The sequence below is a fragment of the Bufo bufo genome, chromosome 3 (genome assembly GCF_905171765.1).
Source record: "Bufo bufo chromosome 3, aBufBuf1.1, whole genome shotgun sequence".
NCBI lineage: Eukaryota > Metazoa > Chordata > Amphibia > Anura > Bufonidae > Bufo > Bufo bufo.
Window position 1 is genome coordinate 71,999,265 of NC_053391.1, and position 20,072 is coordinate 72,019,336.

Consider the following 20,072-nt stretch of genomic DNA (forward strand, 5'->3'; position numbering starts at 1 on the left):
TGTTGGTAATGAGATGGCCCACAGCAGAGGCCAGCTGGGACGGTAAAGCAGAGTCCATATCCCAATCTGAATCCACTAATTCTCCCTCTGAGGGCATGTCCTGTGAGGAGGAGGGGCCCGACTGAGACCGTACCCTTGGAGGTGACAGGGATGCATCCGAGCATGACATTCACTCCGCCATGGACCGCTTCTGGGGGTGCCGGGCCCTGGAGGCGTTGCTGGGAGCGAGGGACCCAGACGGGTCGGCCGAAGTAGCGGACCCGGAGGGTACGGCAGGGGGTGTATCAAGCTGCGTGGCAGGTTGTGCATTTGCAAGGCGGCCCACGACATTAGTGAGACTTTCCACGGCCTGGGACAGGGATCTTGCCCATTCAGGAGGATCCAAGAGGACAGGGGGCGGCACAGCAAGTGGCGGATCCTGTATTGGGACCTGGCATGCAGCGCAATGCGGGTCTGATTGCCCCCGTGGAAAGGGTGCACCAAAGGCGGTGCAGGCGTGATACCAGGGCCCGGAGGCCCCTGAGGGATCGGACATGTTGGTTTGAATGGTATGGCTGACCAGGCTAGGGGCTGCTGGCACTAGGAAGGGGTTAGCAGTCCTACCAGACCGAAGACCTCAGGGCTGGGAGCAACAGCAGACAGCAGGGACCGGAGCAGGAGTAGAGGCACGAGTACGATCCCCCCTCAGGGAAGGAGCAGCAGCAGATATTGCTGATCTCCTGAAATGACGGGAGGCGGAGATAGAGAGAAGCGGGAAGCAAAGCTCCGCCCCCCGCTAGCTTCAGTCGCGCGAAATTTAAATAAACATAAGGCCGGAAGTGACGGCCTGCGGCGCAGTAATGGCGCCGAAGTGAGCCGATTATTGCCATCCTTCCCCCCTGTATACTTATGGGAAAAGGGGCGGTATGCGGCGCAGTAAAATGGCCGTGCTGAAAAAAACTTCGCCGCAGAGAGGAAACGGCCGTACCGGCACAAGAGCGATGCCGCGATCTCTGTGCGGCCGTCACGCTGCCGGCCGGCAGATAAAGGGTGCTGGCCGTCCGGCGTAGAGGCAGGCTTAGCCTGCCGGTGCTAATTGGGTGTCGCTGCTGCAGTCCCTGCTTCGGCGATAACAAGGGACGCTATTTCCCCTGTGTCCGGCTCTCCATTGTGCGGCTCAGTATTAACCCTTCAGTGGCCGGAGCTCCCCTGTAGAAGAGCCTGGAGAGCGGGCGGCTGAGCGCAGAAGGAATTGTAGCTTCTCCCCATCCACCCTGTATATCGCCCCACTTCAGGGAGTGGAGCTCCCTGTAGCCCCAGAACATCTGCACCCAGCGTCAGTGAAGGAGGCCTTGGGTGCAGGAAGGAGGGGGGGGGGGGGGGGGGGAATAGCAGGGCTGGAACAGCCACTCTCACTATCCTGATGTCTTCACCCTCTGTCCGTTCCAGCAGGGTCGCCCCTTCAGCTACTGGCACCGCAGTGGCAGGAAGCTGGAGAGGGGCTTGGTGAGCGGGCGACCCTTACGCTGGCGGGATGCAGGGGAGCTGGGCTGCCCTGGTCCTCCTTGTCTTCTGTGGGGGGAGGCAGCAGTGCGGATGACCGGCACTGGTGCAGCTCGACCCCGGGAGAAACAGAGGTGCAGGCGTCTCTGTTGTCCCTGTGAAAAATAGAAATAATAAAAATAATTTTTTTTAAATGAAGGAGAAAAAACAGCCCTGCAGAGCAGGGAGTGTCTTGCCTACTTGGACACTAAGCAAAAACTGGTAGTCTCTCGCTCCAGGCTGAGGGTATAGCTGCTGGAGGAGGGGCTTAACAGTTTTCACTTCGTGTCACGCCTCCTAGGGAGATGAGCTATACCCAAGGTTTCCTGTGTCCCCCAAGGAATTGGGCGAGAAACTACAACTCCCAGAATGCTTCATTCACTTCTATGCGAGTGAATGTTTGCATGCTGAGAGTTGTAGTTTCACAGAAGCTGGAGTGCCAGAGGTTGCTGATCCTTGCAATAAAAAGTCCAAGGTCAGGGTGGGCAGCTCAGGGTCAAAACAGAAATTATAGTGAGATCCAGGAAACAGGCAGAAGTCGGTACATGGGTAGAGGAATGTAATCAACACACCTTTGCAGGAAATTAGAAAACTATAACCTATTGCTCAGGAATTTTCGCACAGGGTACGTTGCCTTAAGTACCACAGGATAGCCAGCTATAGGCTGGGAAAGATTAGGGTGGGCAAGATGGCCCTTTAAGAGTCAAAGGAAGTGTGCGTGCCCTAGTGCAGAGATAGGAAGTCCATTTCAAGGCTGCAGTTTGTGGGAACAAGCAGCGTTACCTTGGCAGCTGGGCCTGTAAGGTAGGAGGAGAAATATGCTGACGGATTTAAGACACTGGAATCCAGGAATGGGGTGGGGAGGAAGAGCAGTGGCCAGAACCACCAGGGAGAGCTAAGCGATGGCAGGCATGGTTCGCCACTGTGACAGTATTGCACCACCTGCTATTTCTACTGCACAGCCTGTGTGTGTCCACCGAGGTAAATGTGCCTAGGTGGACACACATGCTCAGCCTTACCTCTCTCTCTTTCTCTGCTCTTTTGGGCATGCTCTGTGACCGCTGGAGTGGTAAGCAGTCTGCTTCTAAAACTTCAGCTTCTTCTTTGCTTCTCGGAGGGGATAATTAGCAAGAGATAAGAGTGTGAGATTGTATTATGGTAACTGCACTTTGCTTGGCACTTCCTCTGAGAAGCAAGAAATAATGCAGATTCAGAAGCAGCCATACATCCCACCATGGATCTCTCTACATACCTATAGCAGCAGAGATTAAGACAAGACTGAACATGTGTTTCCATCTCAGCACATTTCATTAAAGGGGTTGTATCTTCTTAAACATTGGATAAATATTGCTAGGATATGCCACCACCAACAAGACCCTATGGGACAGACAAAGGTTGCTACACACAAACAGCCCGTGGTGCTATTCACACATTAATCCTGGACTATCTGGGGAGAGAATCTATTTTTTAATAAGCCTAAATAAAAAAAACTAAAATTATAATTATGGGCTGGATTTAACTACAGGGTGCCCACGAAAAAGTAGCCCACCTCCAGCGATAGTATGACAAGATGAATGAGCAAGTGGATTACCCACAAGTCACAAAAGAGGTCACAAAAGATGCTAAAAGCGGTCCCCTTTCACGTCTATGCATATTTGAGCACGTCGGATTATGTTGGCCGATACTGCTTGAAGCTCTGCAACAGTGATGCTGTGGATAGTGCTTCCAGGGTATGTAGATTGTTAGTGTACAATTCGCTCCTCCATAAACAGTTCATGAACCAGTGCCAGTGAGTTCCCCGAGGTGTGGCACGTTGCTTCATCTTATTGGACAAAGCAGGACATTTTTTTCTTCTGGTGTTATACCATGACCTGGATAAATGAGAACCTTCACAGACTTCTGGTGTTCGTTTCAATAAAATCATTTGTTTTCCAAAGATGCCCAGGTAAATGGCGGTATTTACAGGGTGCACTATTCATGTTCCTGACCCTGCTCACCAAATGCCAATTTTCTGGTCTTGAAGTGGTGTTTAGTGAGTAAAATGGGGATTTTCAGCGAACCAGTACCTTGTATTCTAGGAATTTACGTGACCTGATAAATTAAACCAAGCTTCGTCCGTCATGAAGTACAGCAATGGGTCCAAATGCCTGTCAGCAAGTCCAGTAATTTACGCTTTTGTCAGACATCTTCAGGTCCTGGTGATACTGGAGGCAGGCTACTGTTTAGTTGGCCACCCTGTATATTTTTCATGTTTAGAAATTTCCCAATGCATTCTATTAAGTAGACAACTCCTATAAGGTTTTGTAAAATTCTGTAAAACTATATAAAATCACATAAAACAGGGAAAAAGCAATTTCCACTTTTCCTATATGACCTCAATAACCAGTTATGTACGTTTATGATGTGTTTTGTGTCTATTAAGAAGCCATGGGGAAAAAAAAAACTGTACTTAGTTATTACTTCTGCATTTTGCACATCTATTTTTTTGTGTTTTCTTTTTTCTTAAATGTTGTCACACCAACCTCATAAGCATTTACCTTTAGGGATCTCTAATCTGCACTTTGGGAAGAAGTAGCCTGCTAGATCACTAACTGGATTAAAAAAACAGGGATTTATCTTTGTTACATGTAAGAAAATTGACTTTTACCAAGAAGGCAAAACATTCCATACGCTTTTTTTTACCCATAAGCAAATATTAAGCCAGTAAAGTAGAACACATTTGTTTTGCCTGCCGCTTGCCACCAGCCACAAGGTCCCCTTTGTTTAATACAGGCAGAGTTTAATAAGAATTTCCACTTGCTGTGTAAAATGTATCATTTATTTTCAGAATAAATAGTTAACATTCAGAACACTTAACGACAACACATATGCAAATTATGACGGAAAAAATAAAGCTGAGAAATTAGCAGTCAGCGCAGCCTTGAAATAAATGCCTGTGGCTATGGACTCGGCATCGGCAATAAAACAACTTCAATAATGTTAGGTACATGTGTCTTACATTTCAAGGTCAGTCTTTCCATGAAAATAATGACAAAATGGAAATACGGTATGGTTTCATTTTACAAACGTGAAGAGCCTTGTTCCGCCAGTTTAAATACAGCATGCTTTGTATTTTCTAGCTATGTCTTGATGTTCGGGTCTTAAAATGGATTTGTCATGGCCCCTGTGTTGGCAAAATACTAGCAGAATTTAATAGTGTGTATGAAACCAATTCACTGCAAAGAAACAAGGTGCCCGTAACTCCTGTAAATCTTATTTACTGCATTCGGAGTCCCATTGCTTGCTATGAGGGTTGTTAGTTTACCATAACTATTCATTGCGAGTCTCCAAAATTTTGTGTTGTCAAAAGCCTCCTTGTGAACATCTTTAGCAGGTTTGCCCCTTAAGGTGCTGCTACATGTTTAGGTTTTTTTTCAGGCTGTTTTGGAAGCCAAAATCAGGAGTGAATGCTCAAAGAAGAGATAGTACTTAAGAGGTTGTGTAGGGGTTTTATATTGATGACCATCCTCAGGATGGGTCATCAATATCTGATCGGTGGGGGTCCGATACCTAGCACCCCCGCCAATCAGCTGTTTGAAGAGAAGACGGCACTCCATACGAGGGCTGCTTCCAATTTATTAGACTGGCCGTCGTCTCGGAAGTGAGTGTAATTACAAGTACTCCCTCAATTAACTTGTAATTACACTATGTGGCAACTACAAGGGAGACAACGCGTAGGTGATCGACGGGGATGCCAGATATTGATGAGCTACCCTGAGGATATCAATATAAAACCGCTGCACAACTCCTTTAAGGCATATATGACTTCTCATTTTTTTTAATCCACTCCTGGTTTTGGATTCCAAAACTGCATAAAAAAAAACTAAACACGTGGCAGCACCCTAAACAGTTCTCCAAAAATAAATAAATTACCAGTACAATTGGAATTTCACATTTAGTCTCTGCTTCCAACAGTGAATGTGACGGGACAAGTCTACAAGCCACACTCCACAGACCGGTGGTGCACACAGAAGAGGGGAGGCTACTTAGAAAAAATTTATGTAATATTGTGATAAGTGGACAACAATTCTCATAACTGTTATTATCTGTGTATGTTTTTATACCCGTTGTGTGATCCTATATATTTTGATGCTATTCTGTGACTGTACGTGCCGTTCCGTCTGGGCCTGCAGGTGGAATACGCATTACCCTTGGAGGAAATCAGTTTATCACCTGAATGTTAAAAAAACTGGTCCTTTGCAAGTGGTAATGAAGATGGTTCCTGGAAATGCAGACACTAAGACAGCATGGAACCTCCCCAGCGGGGGTCCAGCAGCTTTTCAAATACAGTGCCAGAGGATGAAGAAAATATCTCATAAGAGAACTCATCTCTGGAGCAACTCACGTATTAATAATTGTGATCATCGTAGGGGCTCTAAACATCAGATCCCTGACAGCCAGCATTCCCACACATAACCAGTATCTCACCTTCTGGGACATCCACACCGGTCATGTGTGGTATCAAAATGATCAGCCGGATATAATATACATTATTAAAACATGTTGGGTCCCGAATATTCATTAGTGTGGACGGGAAGCCATGTTTTATTAATATTTCATGTCTGCCAGCTGAGTAAGAGAGATGCACAGGTAATAAGGGCCATCCCAGAAGGCTGGGACAGAATAAGAGGGAGACTCCTCTCAGCTCCACCCTCTGCATAATGGGGATAAAAATTAACTATTGGGAACATATCTTTGACACAATTTGGGGATCCGATCAACATTGGGTTGTGTTCCACTTTACTCCTGTCCCCGGAAAAAACAGAATGGACTCTGACTACACAATTTGTTGAGTAAGAACCTTTCTGCTTTTTATCCTTTTATTTTTTATTACTGTTTTGTCCACGTTTATGTATGTCTTATTTCTTGTAACATTTTGTAACTAAGTACTGTACCCTTTTGGTACATTAAAGCACATCTTTAATGGTTTTGCCTTGTGCCTTGAACGAGCCCAGTAACCTCAATTTTTTAAGCGTATGAGTGCGGTTTGCGTTACCATGTATTTGCTATAAGTGTGGCCTGTGCTACTCTAAGCCTGCTTGCGAGTGGGGTGCTGTGGGGTTTTCTATGAGCCCTTAATTAATCGATGTATTAATTTAAATGTCATAAATGGTGGCAGTGTGTTGGGGTGCATGAGAGGCTGTGTCAGGGTGTGATCGAGGCTCAATCTGAGGCCTGTGTGTAGGGGCGTGAGAGATTGAATGCGTGAAATAGACCGACCCTTGGCAGTCGCACCCGGGTCACGTGAGAGGGGGGTTCCCGTACGTGACAAATATCGATGGGCAAATGTGCCGCAGGATACCATACGGAACTGGTATGTCTCTATGTCCAACCGTATCTCATCTTGTATCAAGGCTAGAGGCGGCCCAACAGGGTACTAGAGCCTCCTTTTAATTGTACAATACATATATCCTCTTACTCTAATATTGCAATCATTTACATAATTATTACATTCACAAATATAAAGTTTTATTTGATTCCAAAAATTCATTCTTGGTGCATTATGGTGTCAATGAGTGTATATCCAGAGGTGTCGCTTGCACAGGGCATCAATAGTGCAAGCCCTGTTTTGTTTAGTATTTTAGGCCTGGTGCCAGTTTTAGACAGTGTATATAAGCCTATCATGTGTTAGGCTTAACCCCTTCACAACATCGGCAGGGTCTTTGAAGATGGTGCCCGCTTCAGAGCTGAGCGAGCAACATAGCTAGCGAGTATCTGCTCCCTACAACGCCTGTGCATGCTCCTGATGAGGTGGCGGACGGTCTCCTGAGGGATCTCCTCCCAGACCTGGACTAAAGCATCTGCCAACTCCTGGACAATCTGTGGTGCAACGTCACATCTGGGACATGATGTCCCAGATGTGCTCAATTGGATTCAGGTCTGGGGAACGGGCGGGCCAGTCTATAGCATCAATGCCTTTGTCTTGCAGGAACTGCTGACACACTCCAGCCACATGAGGTCTAGCATTGTCTTGCATTAGGAGGAACCCAGGGCCAACCGCACCAGCATATGGTCTCACAAGGGGTCTGAGGATCTCATCTCGGTACCTAATGGCAGTCAGGCTACCTCTGGCGAGCACATGGAGGGCTGTGCGGCCCTCCAAAGAAATGCCACCCCACAACATTACTGACCCAATGCCAAACCGGTCATGCTGGAGGATGTTGCAGGCAGCAGAACGTTCTCCACGGTGTCTCCAGACTCTGTCACGTCTGTCACACGTGCTCAGTGTGAACCTGCTTTCATCTGTGAAGAGCACAGAGCGCCAGTGGCGAATTTGCCAATCTTGGTGTTCTCTGACAAATGCCAAACGTCCTGCACGGTGTTGGGCTGCAAGCACAACCCCCACCTGTGGACGTCGGGCCCTCATATCACCCTCATGGAGTCTGTTTCTGACCGTTTGACCAGACACATGCACATTTGTGGCCTGCTGGAGGTCATTTTGCAGGGCTCTGGCAGTGCTCCTCCTGTTCCTCCTTGCACAAAGGCGGAGGTAGCGGTCCTGCTGCTGGGTTGTTGCCCTCCTACGGCCTCCTCCACGTCTCCTGATGTACTGGCCTGTCTCCTGGTAGCGCCTCCATGCTCTGGACACTACGCTGACAGACACAGCAAACCTTCTTGCCACAGCTCGCATTGATGTGCCATCCTGGATAAGCTGCACTACCTCAGCCACTTGTGTGGGTTGTAGACTCCGTCTCATGCTACCACTAGAGTGAAAGCACCGCCAGCATTCAAAAGTGACCAAAACATCAGCCAGGAAGCATAGGAACTGAGAAGTGGTCTGTGGTCACCACCTGCAGAACCACTCCTTTATTGGGGGTGTCTTGCTAATTGCCTATAATTTCCACCTGTTGTCTATCCCATTTGCACAACAGCATGTGAAATTGATTGTCACTCAGTGTTGCTTCCTAAGTTGACAGTTTGATTTCACAGAAGTGTGATTGACTTGGAGTTACATTGTGTTGTTTAAGTGTTCCCTTTATTTTTTTGAGCAGTATATATATATACTGATGAAGGTGCGGTAGCACCGAAACGCGTCACTTATTGCCTGTATATGTGACTGAATAAATACAAGATTTATCTACAGCGAGTACCGGTCTTTTCTGCAAATTCTACATTGGGACGCCATCCCATAGACTTCAAACAGCAGTGCCGACCTGTGATTATTATACTAATATATATATATATATATATATATATATATATATATATATAAAAATTCAAATCCCCGCCCTTTCTCCAAAATCAAAATACTTAATAAAAAAATTCAACATCATGGGCATTGCTGTGTGCAAAAATGCCTGTACTATTAAAATATAAAAAAAACTTATCCCATAGGGTGAATGGCGTAAAGGAAAAAAATAAATAAAAATTGCCGATTTACCCTTTAGGAAATAAAAATAAGAATTGAGGGAATAAAAAAATGGTATAAAAAGTGATAAAAAAAAAAGTCATACAAAAACTACTAATCATCCCTCAAAAAATGAGCCCTCACACATCTCTGGAGACATAACTATAAAAATAAGTTATGGGGGTCAGAATATGAAAAGAAAATATTTTTTTCTAAAGTTTTTTTTTTCCCCAAGTATTAAAACGCAAGAAAAAAAAATTAAACATATGTGGTATCGCCATAATCATACTAACCTGGAGAATGAAGAAAAAAAATAATCAGTTTTACCGCATAGTGAATGCTGTAAAAACCAAACCTGTAAAACTATGGTGGAATTGCATTTTTTTTTCAAATTGTACATTGTATGCAATATTAAATGGTGGGATTAAAAAAATTTGCCTGTTTTTCTTTGCAAAATAGCTCAAGCTCAGTCAGATTGAATGGAGAGCATCTCTGAACAGCATTTTTTAAGTCTTTCCACAGATTCTCAATGGGATTTAGGTCTGGACCATTCTAACACATAGATCTAAACCATTCCATTGAAGCTCTGTCTGTATGTTTAGGGTTGTTAGAAGGTGAACCTCCGCCCCAATCTTTTGCAACCTTTACCCAGTTTTCTTCCAGGATTGCCCTGCATTTAGCTTCATCCATCTTCCCATCAACTCTGACCTGCTTCCCTGTCCCTGCTAAAGAAAAGTATCCCCACAACACAGTTCTGCCACCACCATGTGTGCCGTGTCCCCTACATGGCTTGAGGCAAACTGCAAATGGAACTTCTTATTGCTTGCTTTCAAAAATGGCTTTCTTCTCCCCACTCTTCCATAGGCCAGATTTGTGGAGTAGACGACTAATCGTTGTCCTGTGGGTAGATTCTCCTACATGAGCTGTGGATCTCTGCATGTCCTCCAGAGTGACTATGGACCTCTTGGCTCCTTCTCTTATTTGTGCTCTCCTTGCCTGAGCTGTCAATTTAGGTGGATGGCCATGTCTTGGTAGGTTTGCAGTTGTGCCACAATCCTTCCATTTTCGGATAATGGATTGAACAGTGCTCCGTGAGATGTTCAGCGCTTGGGATATTTTTTCTATAATATTTTCAAAAAATCTGTTTATCCCTGACTTTTCTGTTGTGCTCCTTGGTTTTCATGATGCTGTTTGATCACTAATGTTCTTTAACAAATCTCTGAGGCCTTCACAGAACAGCTGTAGTTATACTGAGAATACACTACACCTAGGTGGACTCTTTACTAACTAGATGACTTCTGAGGGCAATTGGCCACACTGGATTTTATTTAGGGGTATCAGAGTACAGGGAGCTAAATATAAATGTATGCTACTCTTTTCAGATTTTAACCCCTTAAGGACACAGCCTTATTTCACCTTAAGGACCAGGCCATTTTTTGCAAATTTGACCAGTGTCACTTTAAGTGGTGATAACTTTAAAACGCTTTGACTTATCCAGGCCATTCTGAGATAGTTTTTTCGTCACATATTGTACTTCATGACACTGGTAAAATGAAGTCCAAAAAAATTATTATTTTTTGCATAAAAAAATACCTAATTTACCAAAAATTTGGAAAAATTAGCAAAAATCTAAGTTTCAGTTTCTCTACTTCTGTAATACATAGTAATACCCCCAAAAATTGTGATGACTTACCATTCCCCATATGTCTACTTCATGTTTGAATTATTTTGGGAATGATATTTTATTTTTTGGGGATGTTACAAGGCTTAGAAGTTTAGAAGCAAATCTTGAAATTTTTCAGAAATTTACAAAAACCCAATTTTTAGGGACCACTACAGCTCTGAAGTCACTTTGCGAGGCTTACATAATAGAAACCACCCAAAAATGACCCCATTTTATAAACTACACCCCTCAAGGTATTCAAAACTGATTTGACAAACTTCGTTAACCCTTTAGGTGTTGCACAAGAGTTATTGGCAAATGGGGATAAAATTTGAGAATTTCATTTTTTTGCCTAATTTTCCATTTTAACCCATTTTTTCCACTAACAAAGCAAGGGTTAACAGCCAAACAAGACTGTATCTTTATTGCCCTGACTCTGCCATTTACAGAAACACCCAATATGTGGCCGTAAACTACTGTACGGCCACACAGCGGGGCGTAGAGTGAAAGGTGCGCCGTTTGATTTTTGGAAGGCAGATTTTGCTGGACTGTTTTTTTGACACCATGTCCCATTTGAAGCCCCCTGATGCACCCCTAGAGTAGAAACTCCATAAAAGTGACCCCATCTAAGAAACTACACCCCTCAAGGTATTCAAAACTGATTTTACAAACGTTGTTAACCCTTTAGGTGTTGCACAAGATTTAATGGAAAATAGAGATACAATTTCAAAATTTCACTTTTTTGGCAGATTTTCCATTTTAACATTTTTTTTCCAGTTACAAAGCAAGGGTTAACAGCCAAACAAAACTCATTATTTATGGCCCTGATTCTGTAGTTTACAGAAACACCCCACATGTGGTTGTAAACTGCTGTACGGGCACACGGCAGGGCGCAGAAGGAAAGGAATGCCATACGGTTTTTGGAAGGCAGATTTTGCTGGACTGGTTTTTTGACACCATGTCCCATTTGAAGCCCCCCTGATGCACCCCTAGAGTAGAAACTCCAGAAAAGTGACCCTATTTTAGAAACTACGGGATAGGGTGGCAGTTTTGTTGGTACTAGTTTAGGGTGCATATGATTTTTGGTTGCTCTATATTACACTTTTTGTGCGGCAAGGTAACAAGAAATAGCTTTTTTTGGCACCGTTTTTTTTTGTTATTTACAACATTCATCTGACAGGTTAGATCATGTGGTAATTTCATAGAGCAGGTTGTCACGGACGCGGCGATACCTAATATGTATTCAATTTTTTTAATTTATGTAAGTTTTACCCAATGATTTCATTTTTAAAACAAAAAAAAGTTTTAGTGTCTCCATAGTCTAAGAGCCATAGTTTTTTCAGTTTTTGGGCGATTATCTTAAGTAGGGTCTCATTTTTTGCGGGATGAGATGACGGTTTGATTTGCACTATTTTGGGGTGCATATGACTTTTTGATCGCTTGCTATTACACTTTTTGTGACGTAAGATGACAAAAAAAGGCTTTTTTTACACGGTTTTTATTTTTATTTTTTTACGGTGGTCACCTGAGGGGTTAGGTCATGTGATATTTTTATAGAGTCGGTCGATACGGACGCGGCGATACCTAATATGTATACTTTTTTTTTTATTTATGTAAGTTTTACACAATGATTTCATTTTTGAAACAAAAAAAATGATGTTTTAGTGTTTCCATAGTCTAAGAGCCATAGTTTTTTCAGTTTTTGGGCGATTATCTTAAGTAGGGTCTCATTTTTTGCGGGATGAGATGATGGTTTGATTGTTACAATTTTGGCGTACATGCGACTTTTTTGATCACTTTTATTACCTTTTTTTGGGAAGTAAGGTGGGCAAAATTTCAATTTCATCATAGTTTTTTATTTTTTATTTTTATGGCGTTCACCGTTCGGGTAAAGTAACATGACCGTTTTATAGATCAGGTCGTTACGGACGCGGCGATACCAAACATGTGTAGGGAATTTAATTTTTTTAATCAGTGATAAATGTGTTTTTTGATTTTAACTTTTTTTTTCACCCAGACCCACTTGGTTCTTGAAGATCCAGTGGGTCTGATGTCTGTATAATACAGTACAGTACAATATATAGGGTACTGCACTGTATTTTACTTACACTGAACAGATCTATGCTTTCAGCACAGACCTGTTCAGCACCATGGACAGCAGGACGCCTGAGACGGCGTCCTGTTGCCATGGGAACCTTCCCCGTCTGCCACAACTTCGCAGACGGGGAAGGGTGAGGACGGGGCTGGCGGGGGGCTGTATCCCTCTCCATCGGGGGGCTGCAAAGGCACAGCAGCCCCCCGATCGGAGAGGGAGCTCCCTCTTACTGTTAACTTTTTCCATACAGCGGTCCGTACGGACCGCTGTATGGAAAGGGTTAAACGGCTGACATCGCATCACCGATGTCAGCCGTTTATACCAGGGTGCCAGCAATGTGCTGGCACCCTGGTATACCCACTGTACACCAACGATTATTCAATGGGAGGCGGGCGGGGGATCGCGATCCCGCCTGCCGCACCGCCCGCCTCCCGCACCGCCCCCACCTCCCGCAACACCCCCCCTGCACCTCCTACCGGGCTAAAATCTTTCAGAGGTGCAGGAGGGGTTGATAAATATATATTTTCGCCACACTAAAGTTTCTGATCGCCGCGGTCAGGGACCGCGGGGATCAGAAATCGCAACAAACCGCAGGTCTGAATTGACCTGCGGCTTGTTGCGATCGCGGACATGGGGGGGTCACGGGACCCCCCCGCGCATTTAGCCGAGGTGCCTGCTCAATGATTTAAGCAGGCACCTTGTTCCGATCACAGCCAGCCGGGCGGCAGTGATCGGAACAACACATGACGTACCGGTACGTCATGTGTCCTTAAGGACTCGGGAAACATGCCGTACCGATACGTCATGTGTCCTTAAGGGGTTAAGTTATAAAAAAAAATTAAAACCATGTATCATTTTGTTTTGACTTCACACATACTTGCTACTTTGGGTTGGTCTATCACATAAAATCCCAATAAAATAAATTTAAGTTTGTGGGTGTAACGTGATAAAATCTGAAAATGTGCAGTATGAATACATTTTCAAGGAACTATAGTTTGTAAGTCTGAAAAAAAGATATAAGTCCATCCTATTCACCATATTATTCTGCAAAGTTGACCCAGTAGAAAGCAAAAAAGAACCCATGAGGTAGAAGTTAGTTTTCCAATTTTTTTTTTTGTGAGAATAATTATTTCCCGCCTCTTATCAGGCAATCAAAATAACTACCTGGATCAACAACCAAGTGATTGGGGTGGGGGCAAAACACATGACTCAGGGCTTGTTCCCTCAATCTTTCTGGCTTTAGCTACTATAACATAAACCCCTTCACATAACTTCACCTACCCATAAAATTGAGGTATCCTTCTCCTCCAAGAGCGTGCGTTATCAGTCGGATCATTTTATGAAGCTGAATTCCACGGTCAATAACAGGAGTTAACGGAGACGCCACGCTCATGTTTGAGTACATCTCAGCATCCATTAACCAGAAAGCCAATGTCTTATCTCCAACTAGTGCCTAGAAAGTCAAATAAGAAATGAATACGGTATTTGCATATAATTCAACGTAATCATGAATCAGTCAGGTTTACTACCATTAAAAGCGTTATTGAAAATGTATCTCCTTACGTGGTGTGTTGCATCTTATATGTCATATGTAAGAAAATCATTTATATTAAAACTGGACAACTCATATCTGTATACTTTACTGGGAATGTAAGCTACTGTAAAGTCCTTTACCGTGATTTAGGACTGAAGCAAGGAGCAGCTATTTTGGTGGAAAGGACTCCACTATGTATAACAATAGAACATTTCTGTGACTGACAACCAGTTCCATTCATCTCAAGGGAGCTTGCAAAAATCATGGTGCTTGCTGCCAAAAGATCCCCTTTCAGATGAATGCAAGTGATTTTCAGTTGCAGAAAGTTTCTGCAACAAAATCTGACATGTGTGAAGGCACTCTAATACTTAAAGGGGTTATCCAACCCCTGAAATGCACCGCCATATGCCCGAGCCATGGGGGCTTCAGAAGTGATGTGGGTGCCAGGGAGCCAGGTAAGTACATTGTGTGTGAGGGGCCCGGGCATATGGGGGGACATTTCAGGGGTCGGATAATGCCCCTAAAATTTCTCCTGAAGAAGCTGCCCACAGCTTCAAACGGTGATAATAACTGGGAGTTTCTGAAGCTGGGCCTGTCGTTTCCCCACTGGGGAATTGTCTGAATTTCATAAAACATTTTACTGGATACCTACTTATATTTTGAAAGACCAGTCACTTCTAAAAAAAAATCTGAACATTTTGTAAGCTGCTTCCTAGAATTCTTTTATGACAGCTGAAAAATTAATTTTTCTTTATTATACCTTATAGCAAGTAATCCCTTACAAAAAGTTAATATCTGCCGTATGAAAAGTCAATGAGGCAAGAAATAGCATGAACAGATCAGTGGACTGGGAGATTGCATCTGCCACATATGCCAGACTTTGCACCATACTCTTGGTAATGGTGGAGTCTATGAGCTGGGACCACATAATCTCCATATCAATGGGCCTTGCTCAAAATATTGAAATAAAGGACCCAAGCATGGTGTATTAGCCCTACTCCCCCATCAAGCTGCTGTGTGCTCTCCACAACAATTCCAGTGATCCTGCCCCTCTAGGCCAGGCTCTGTGCATTATCACTAGATTATCACAGAATATGGCTTCCATTTAGTGAGTTTAACAGCATGCACCCATTCCAATTGGTAAGCACAATTATTATTATAGAGAGAGGTAGAGAGGTGCCAGGCTGTGTTTCTGGTGAAATATGTAGGAGTTAAGACATTAAGCATGGAGGGTATTTTTGTTAGGGTAGGGACTAGGTTCTGTGACCGGATCTAGGGTCACCTTTTTCAGGCGGTTCATTCCACCATCCTCTTGTTTCATGACATAGGCTGGGGCTGCACGGCGATCTTGGCTGCGACACAACCATAGATCATTGTGCAGCAGTTTAGCGCAACTTGCTGCAACCCCAGAATCACAATTTTAGGCTCGTGGTAACTTGCAAGCTGCGATGTGACCCCATTCAGTTCAATGGCTGCATTGCTACAGAGCAGTTTTTAGTCATGTAAAGGGTGTCATGGCCAAGATCACCATGTAGACTCAACACCTCCCAAACTAGAGTAAGCTGTGAATAGTGTAAGTGGTGCAGAGTCTGATGTAATTTTGTTCTTCATACTCACTTGTATTCCTATGCTGTGCTCTGATGAACGAGCAGTAAAATACATTTAGAGCTGGAATGCCCAACTTGCGGCCCTCCAGCTGTTCTAAAACTACAACTCCCGGCGTGCCCGGACAGCCTACAGCTATCAGGTTACAGCAGGGCATGGTGGGAGCTGTAGTTTTTCAACAGCTGGAGGGTCGCAGGTTGAGCATCCCTGATTAAGAGGACTCCTCCTCGAGTCCTCTCCATTATATGTGTGAGCACAGGAGTACTCAATGCATTTTCCTGCTTGTTTATCGGAGAACAGTGGGTAGGGGGCAGTCTCGGGGGCTGCTTTAGCTGCTCATATCATCAGGAGCTTTTAGAAATTGGGTCGGGAGTGAAAGCATTGAAACCTGTTTTTACTTTTTACATTCAGCTGCATTCACTGCCAGCCTGATTTCTAGCAGCTATATATTCCGATGTAGTGGAGATAATGATGTTTCTGGTCTTATTTGAAAGCTTGGAATGTCAGTTTTCAAACAAGACCTATATCTGTAGCTGCTATCAATTATGTGTTAGGAGGGATTAAAGCAGCCCTCCACTCTTCAGTCTGGAAGAGAAAGGGGGAGGGGATTGGAGAGATGACAGCCTGCAGGAGGGGGAAAAAAACATTAAAAAAATTATAAATTTGACATTATCATATTTGTAGTGAATAAAGTTATCATGTTATTTAGACCACACAGTGAACACCGTGAATAAATTCCACAAATTAATATTAAAATTGCCATTTCTCTTTTCTTTCCTCCTAAAAATAATGTTATTTAATACACTATATGTACCCCAAAATGGTTCCTGAAAAAACTACAACTGATCTCACAAAATCAAGAACATTTTTTAGATAATTTTTTTTTAATAGTTATGGCTGCTAAAACACACAGGGGGGAAATGTTACTGGCCCTTAAAGGTGTTCTGCAGCCAGCACAAATTGATGACCTATCCTCAGGATAGGCCATTAATATCTGATCGGTGGAGGTCCGACTGCCAGTGCCGATTAGCGGTTTAAAGAGGAGGTGGCACTCGTGTGAGCTCTATGACCTCTGGATTAGACCATGCATCTCGGAAGTTCTGGCGATGCAGTGTGATCAAAAGTGCTCGTTTCATTCACCTGAAGGGAACAAGCACTTGTAATTACACTGCGCTACCACTGCAAGGGAGACAATGTGCAGTGTAGTCTTGAAGAGGCGTATGACCATCGCGTCCCCTTCAAACATCTGATCGGCTGGGGTGCCAGGAGTCGGATTCCCCGCCAATCTGATATTGATGACCTATTCAGAGTATAGGTCATCAATATGTACTGGCTGCACAACCCCTTTAACGCTAAAATTAGTTATGTTACTAAGGAGTTAAAAATGAAATTGTGTCCCCTGAGGTGTGTGACAACAATATTTACTTCAGACACATTTTTTAAATGTGACTGTTAGGAGGTTAAAATACATTGCAATTAGCCAGGATAGGTCGTTATAGGGTTATTACTGCCAGAGACCCTAACTCTCCAGGAATCATACGTTTAGTCCTGTTTGCCTGGACCCCTAGCCCCAGCATCACCTTTAATATTCCTTTTGTTTACTGTATATCCAGTTAAAATTATATTTTAACTCAGTATCTCACCCTATTAGAATAATTGTGGATTATATCATAGTTGAGTGGATGATAACCTGTATAGGTAGATAATAGAGTCTTATCCATCACTAGTGCTGTGAGTAATCTAATCATCTATGGAATCCAGTCCACCTCGATCGTCACATTAGAGAAGTTTTGCTTTGCTTTGAATTCCACTCGGCCTGTATGTCGGCTCATCCCTCGTTAAATATGCATAGGGTGTAGCAATAAACAAACTTTTAGACAGTGTTCCGTCATTAATTGTTCACTCAGTAGGGGAGGAAAGAACGGAGCTTAAATGGCTCATTATGCAGTTTGATAATTATAAAAGTTTTCCTTCTACACCGTGCACATTGTCATTGCCTGAAAGCCACAGGTTCTTGTAATTAGCACAGCACCAAATATTAGCTGGCAGATAGAATGGGAAGAATGTACAGTATTAATATCTGGACGATAGCCAGCAACTTCCAGACTGGGGAGAAACGGAATTTAATTCAGGAGCTTTATTCAAGGACCTAGATGCAGCTGGAGTGCAGCCAGGAACAGGTTAAAATGGATATGACTTGGAACTTAAGATGCACAACTACTTTAGAATTACCTATCCCATGTGAGCAATTAGATCGCCAAGGACATCACAGAAATTTGTAAGTATGCTTTAAAATGCTTTCTGCGCAAATATGACTGTATTTTACATCATTCCTAAATAAGAAATGCAGGACAGAAAGGAATCAATTATTTAAATGCAAAAGCAATGCCCTGTGAGTTCATCGGTAACAAGAGAAAAGCTGCAATAGCTGAAGTCTGTCGGAGCATTTAAACTAGGGAGACATTTAAAGGGGTATTCCAGTTGTTAAAAGTTATCCTCTATCCACAGGATAGGGGATGACTATTAGGTTGTGGGGGCCCTAACACTGGGATCCCCCACTAATCACGAGAATGTGAAACCTGTATCCTTTGGAGCATTCTGAAATAAACGGACGGGTTGGTCAGGCATGCACATTGGCGCTCAATTCATCTCTATGGGATTTCCGGAAATAGCCGTCCTCAGCTGTCTCCAGAACTCTCCTACACATGAATGGAGGGGCAGGTTGCATGCCCTGCATTCTGCTGCATTGATTTTGAGGGGCTCTGGGGGCACTCGTTTTCGTGATCAGTGGGGGTCCCAGCAGTAGGATCCCTACCGATTAATAGCTAACAATTATTGTGTGTAGGGGATAACTTAAAGGGGTTGTTCGGGTTCAGGGCTGAACCCAGATACAAGCTATTCTTTTACCACATATGAGTGGAGCATCAGAGCATTTCCTTCACAGACTACATCAAGTAGTCGGCATCACAGACTACAACAACTTCTGTGTGGACAACACCGTGCCAGTCATGAAGGTACTGTGTTTTTCTAATGATAAGCCTTGGATTAACCCAGAAATAAAGGCTCTCCTCAAGAAAAAGAAAAGAGCCTTGAATCTGGAAACAAGGAGGAGCTTAAAATTGTGCAGAAGGGGCTGAGAAGGAGAGGGGAAAACCATCTATAGGAAGAAGGTAGAGGACCAGCTGCAGCAGAATAACACACGCAAGGTCTGGAAAAACCTGGAAACCATCTCAGGTCACAAACCGGGTCAAATCCAGACTGAAGGTGACTTGAGGTGGGTTAATGAGTTGAACCTGTTCTTCAATAGGTTTGACCAGATACCCACCCCTCCCCTGACCCAATCCCCCATGCTGCTACAAACACCCCCCCATTTTATTCCCCCACCACTACCATAACTGCCTGTTCACCTCTCAGCAACCTACCACCACTCCCCCGCCTGCTGCCAGTGAAGGATGGCAGCAGGCAAGAGTCCATTACCTGCGCCTAATACTAAAATGGATGGCGCAGGCACGGGATTTGCGGGGCACGGAGGAGACCGATGTCAATGACTGCTGCATCCTAGGTGGATGAAGGAACGTTATCGTAGGTCCTTCCACCCAGCAGCGGTTAGGATTTATAACCACCACTGTTCCCAAAAACCCAGTAGTGATTTTTTAAAGTAAATTCTGTTATGTTTTTCTTGTATTTTTACTATTTTTAATGTGATTGCTGCTGTTATGCCAAAATTTCCCCACTGAGGGACAATAAAGGGATTTTCTTCTTCTTCTTGCTCCCCTTTGCCTGCTTGTTTACTGCTGATGACGTAGTAGGCTTCTCCTCACTATGCTAGGTGGAGACTTGAAGACATGAATGTCTAATCATGCTAAAATGGTTGTCAAAGTTCTATAAATATTGTATTTCTCAATACCTAGTAATCTATTTTTGGTGTGACATATATCAGTATGACACATCATAAGTCACCCCTACTGCCCAGCCACCCTCCGGCGGTATGTTTCTAGAATGCAAGATGATGGTGGTGACTGGCTTTAGTGGTGACGTGTCCACAAGAGACATGTCAAAGCTGAAGCCAGTGGTTGGCTTCAGTGGAGCAGGTGACCATGCCCATGCCGGGGAGGAAATAAGCAAGGCACAGACTGGAAGATGGACATGCAGGAACCAGTGTGCGGGACTCCAGTGATGGGTAGCAGGTAAGTATGACTCTTTCAAAAGTGGAGACGAACTGCGAGCATCGTCTGACACCCGGCACCCCCACAGATCAGCTGTTTGA

At 44.0% G+C, this 20,072-nt stretch overlaps 1 protein-coding gene across 3 annotated transcripts in view; it reads right to left on the reverse strand.

The window, feature by feature from the left end:
• Positions 1 to 20,072, reverse strand: part of GBE1 (1,4-alpha-glucan branching enzyme 1) — a 235,480-nt gene that overhangs the window by 34,299 nt on the left and 181,109 nt on the right. For all 3 annotated transcript variants that reach the window (XM_040423242.1, XM_040423241.1, XM_040423243.1), the window contains exon 13: positions 13,948 to 14,119. In XM_040423242.1, coding sequence (XP_040279176.1) covers positions 13,948 to 14,119 — 172 coding nt within the window. The remainder of the gene's footprint in view (positions 1 to 13,947; positions 14,120 to 20,072) is intronic.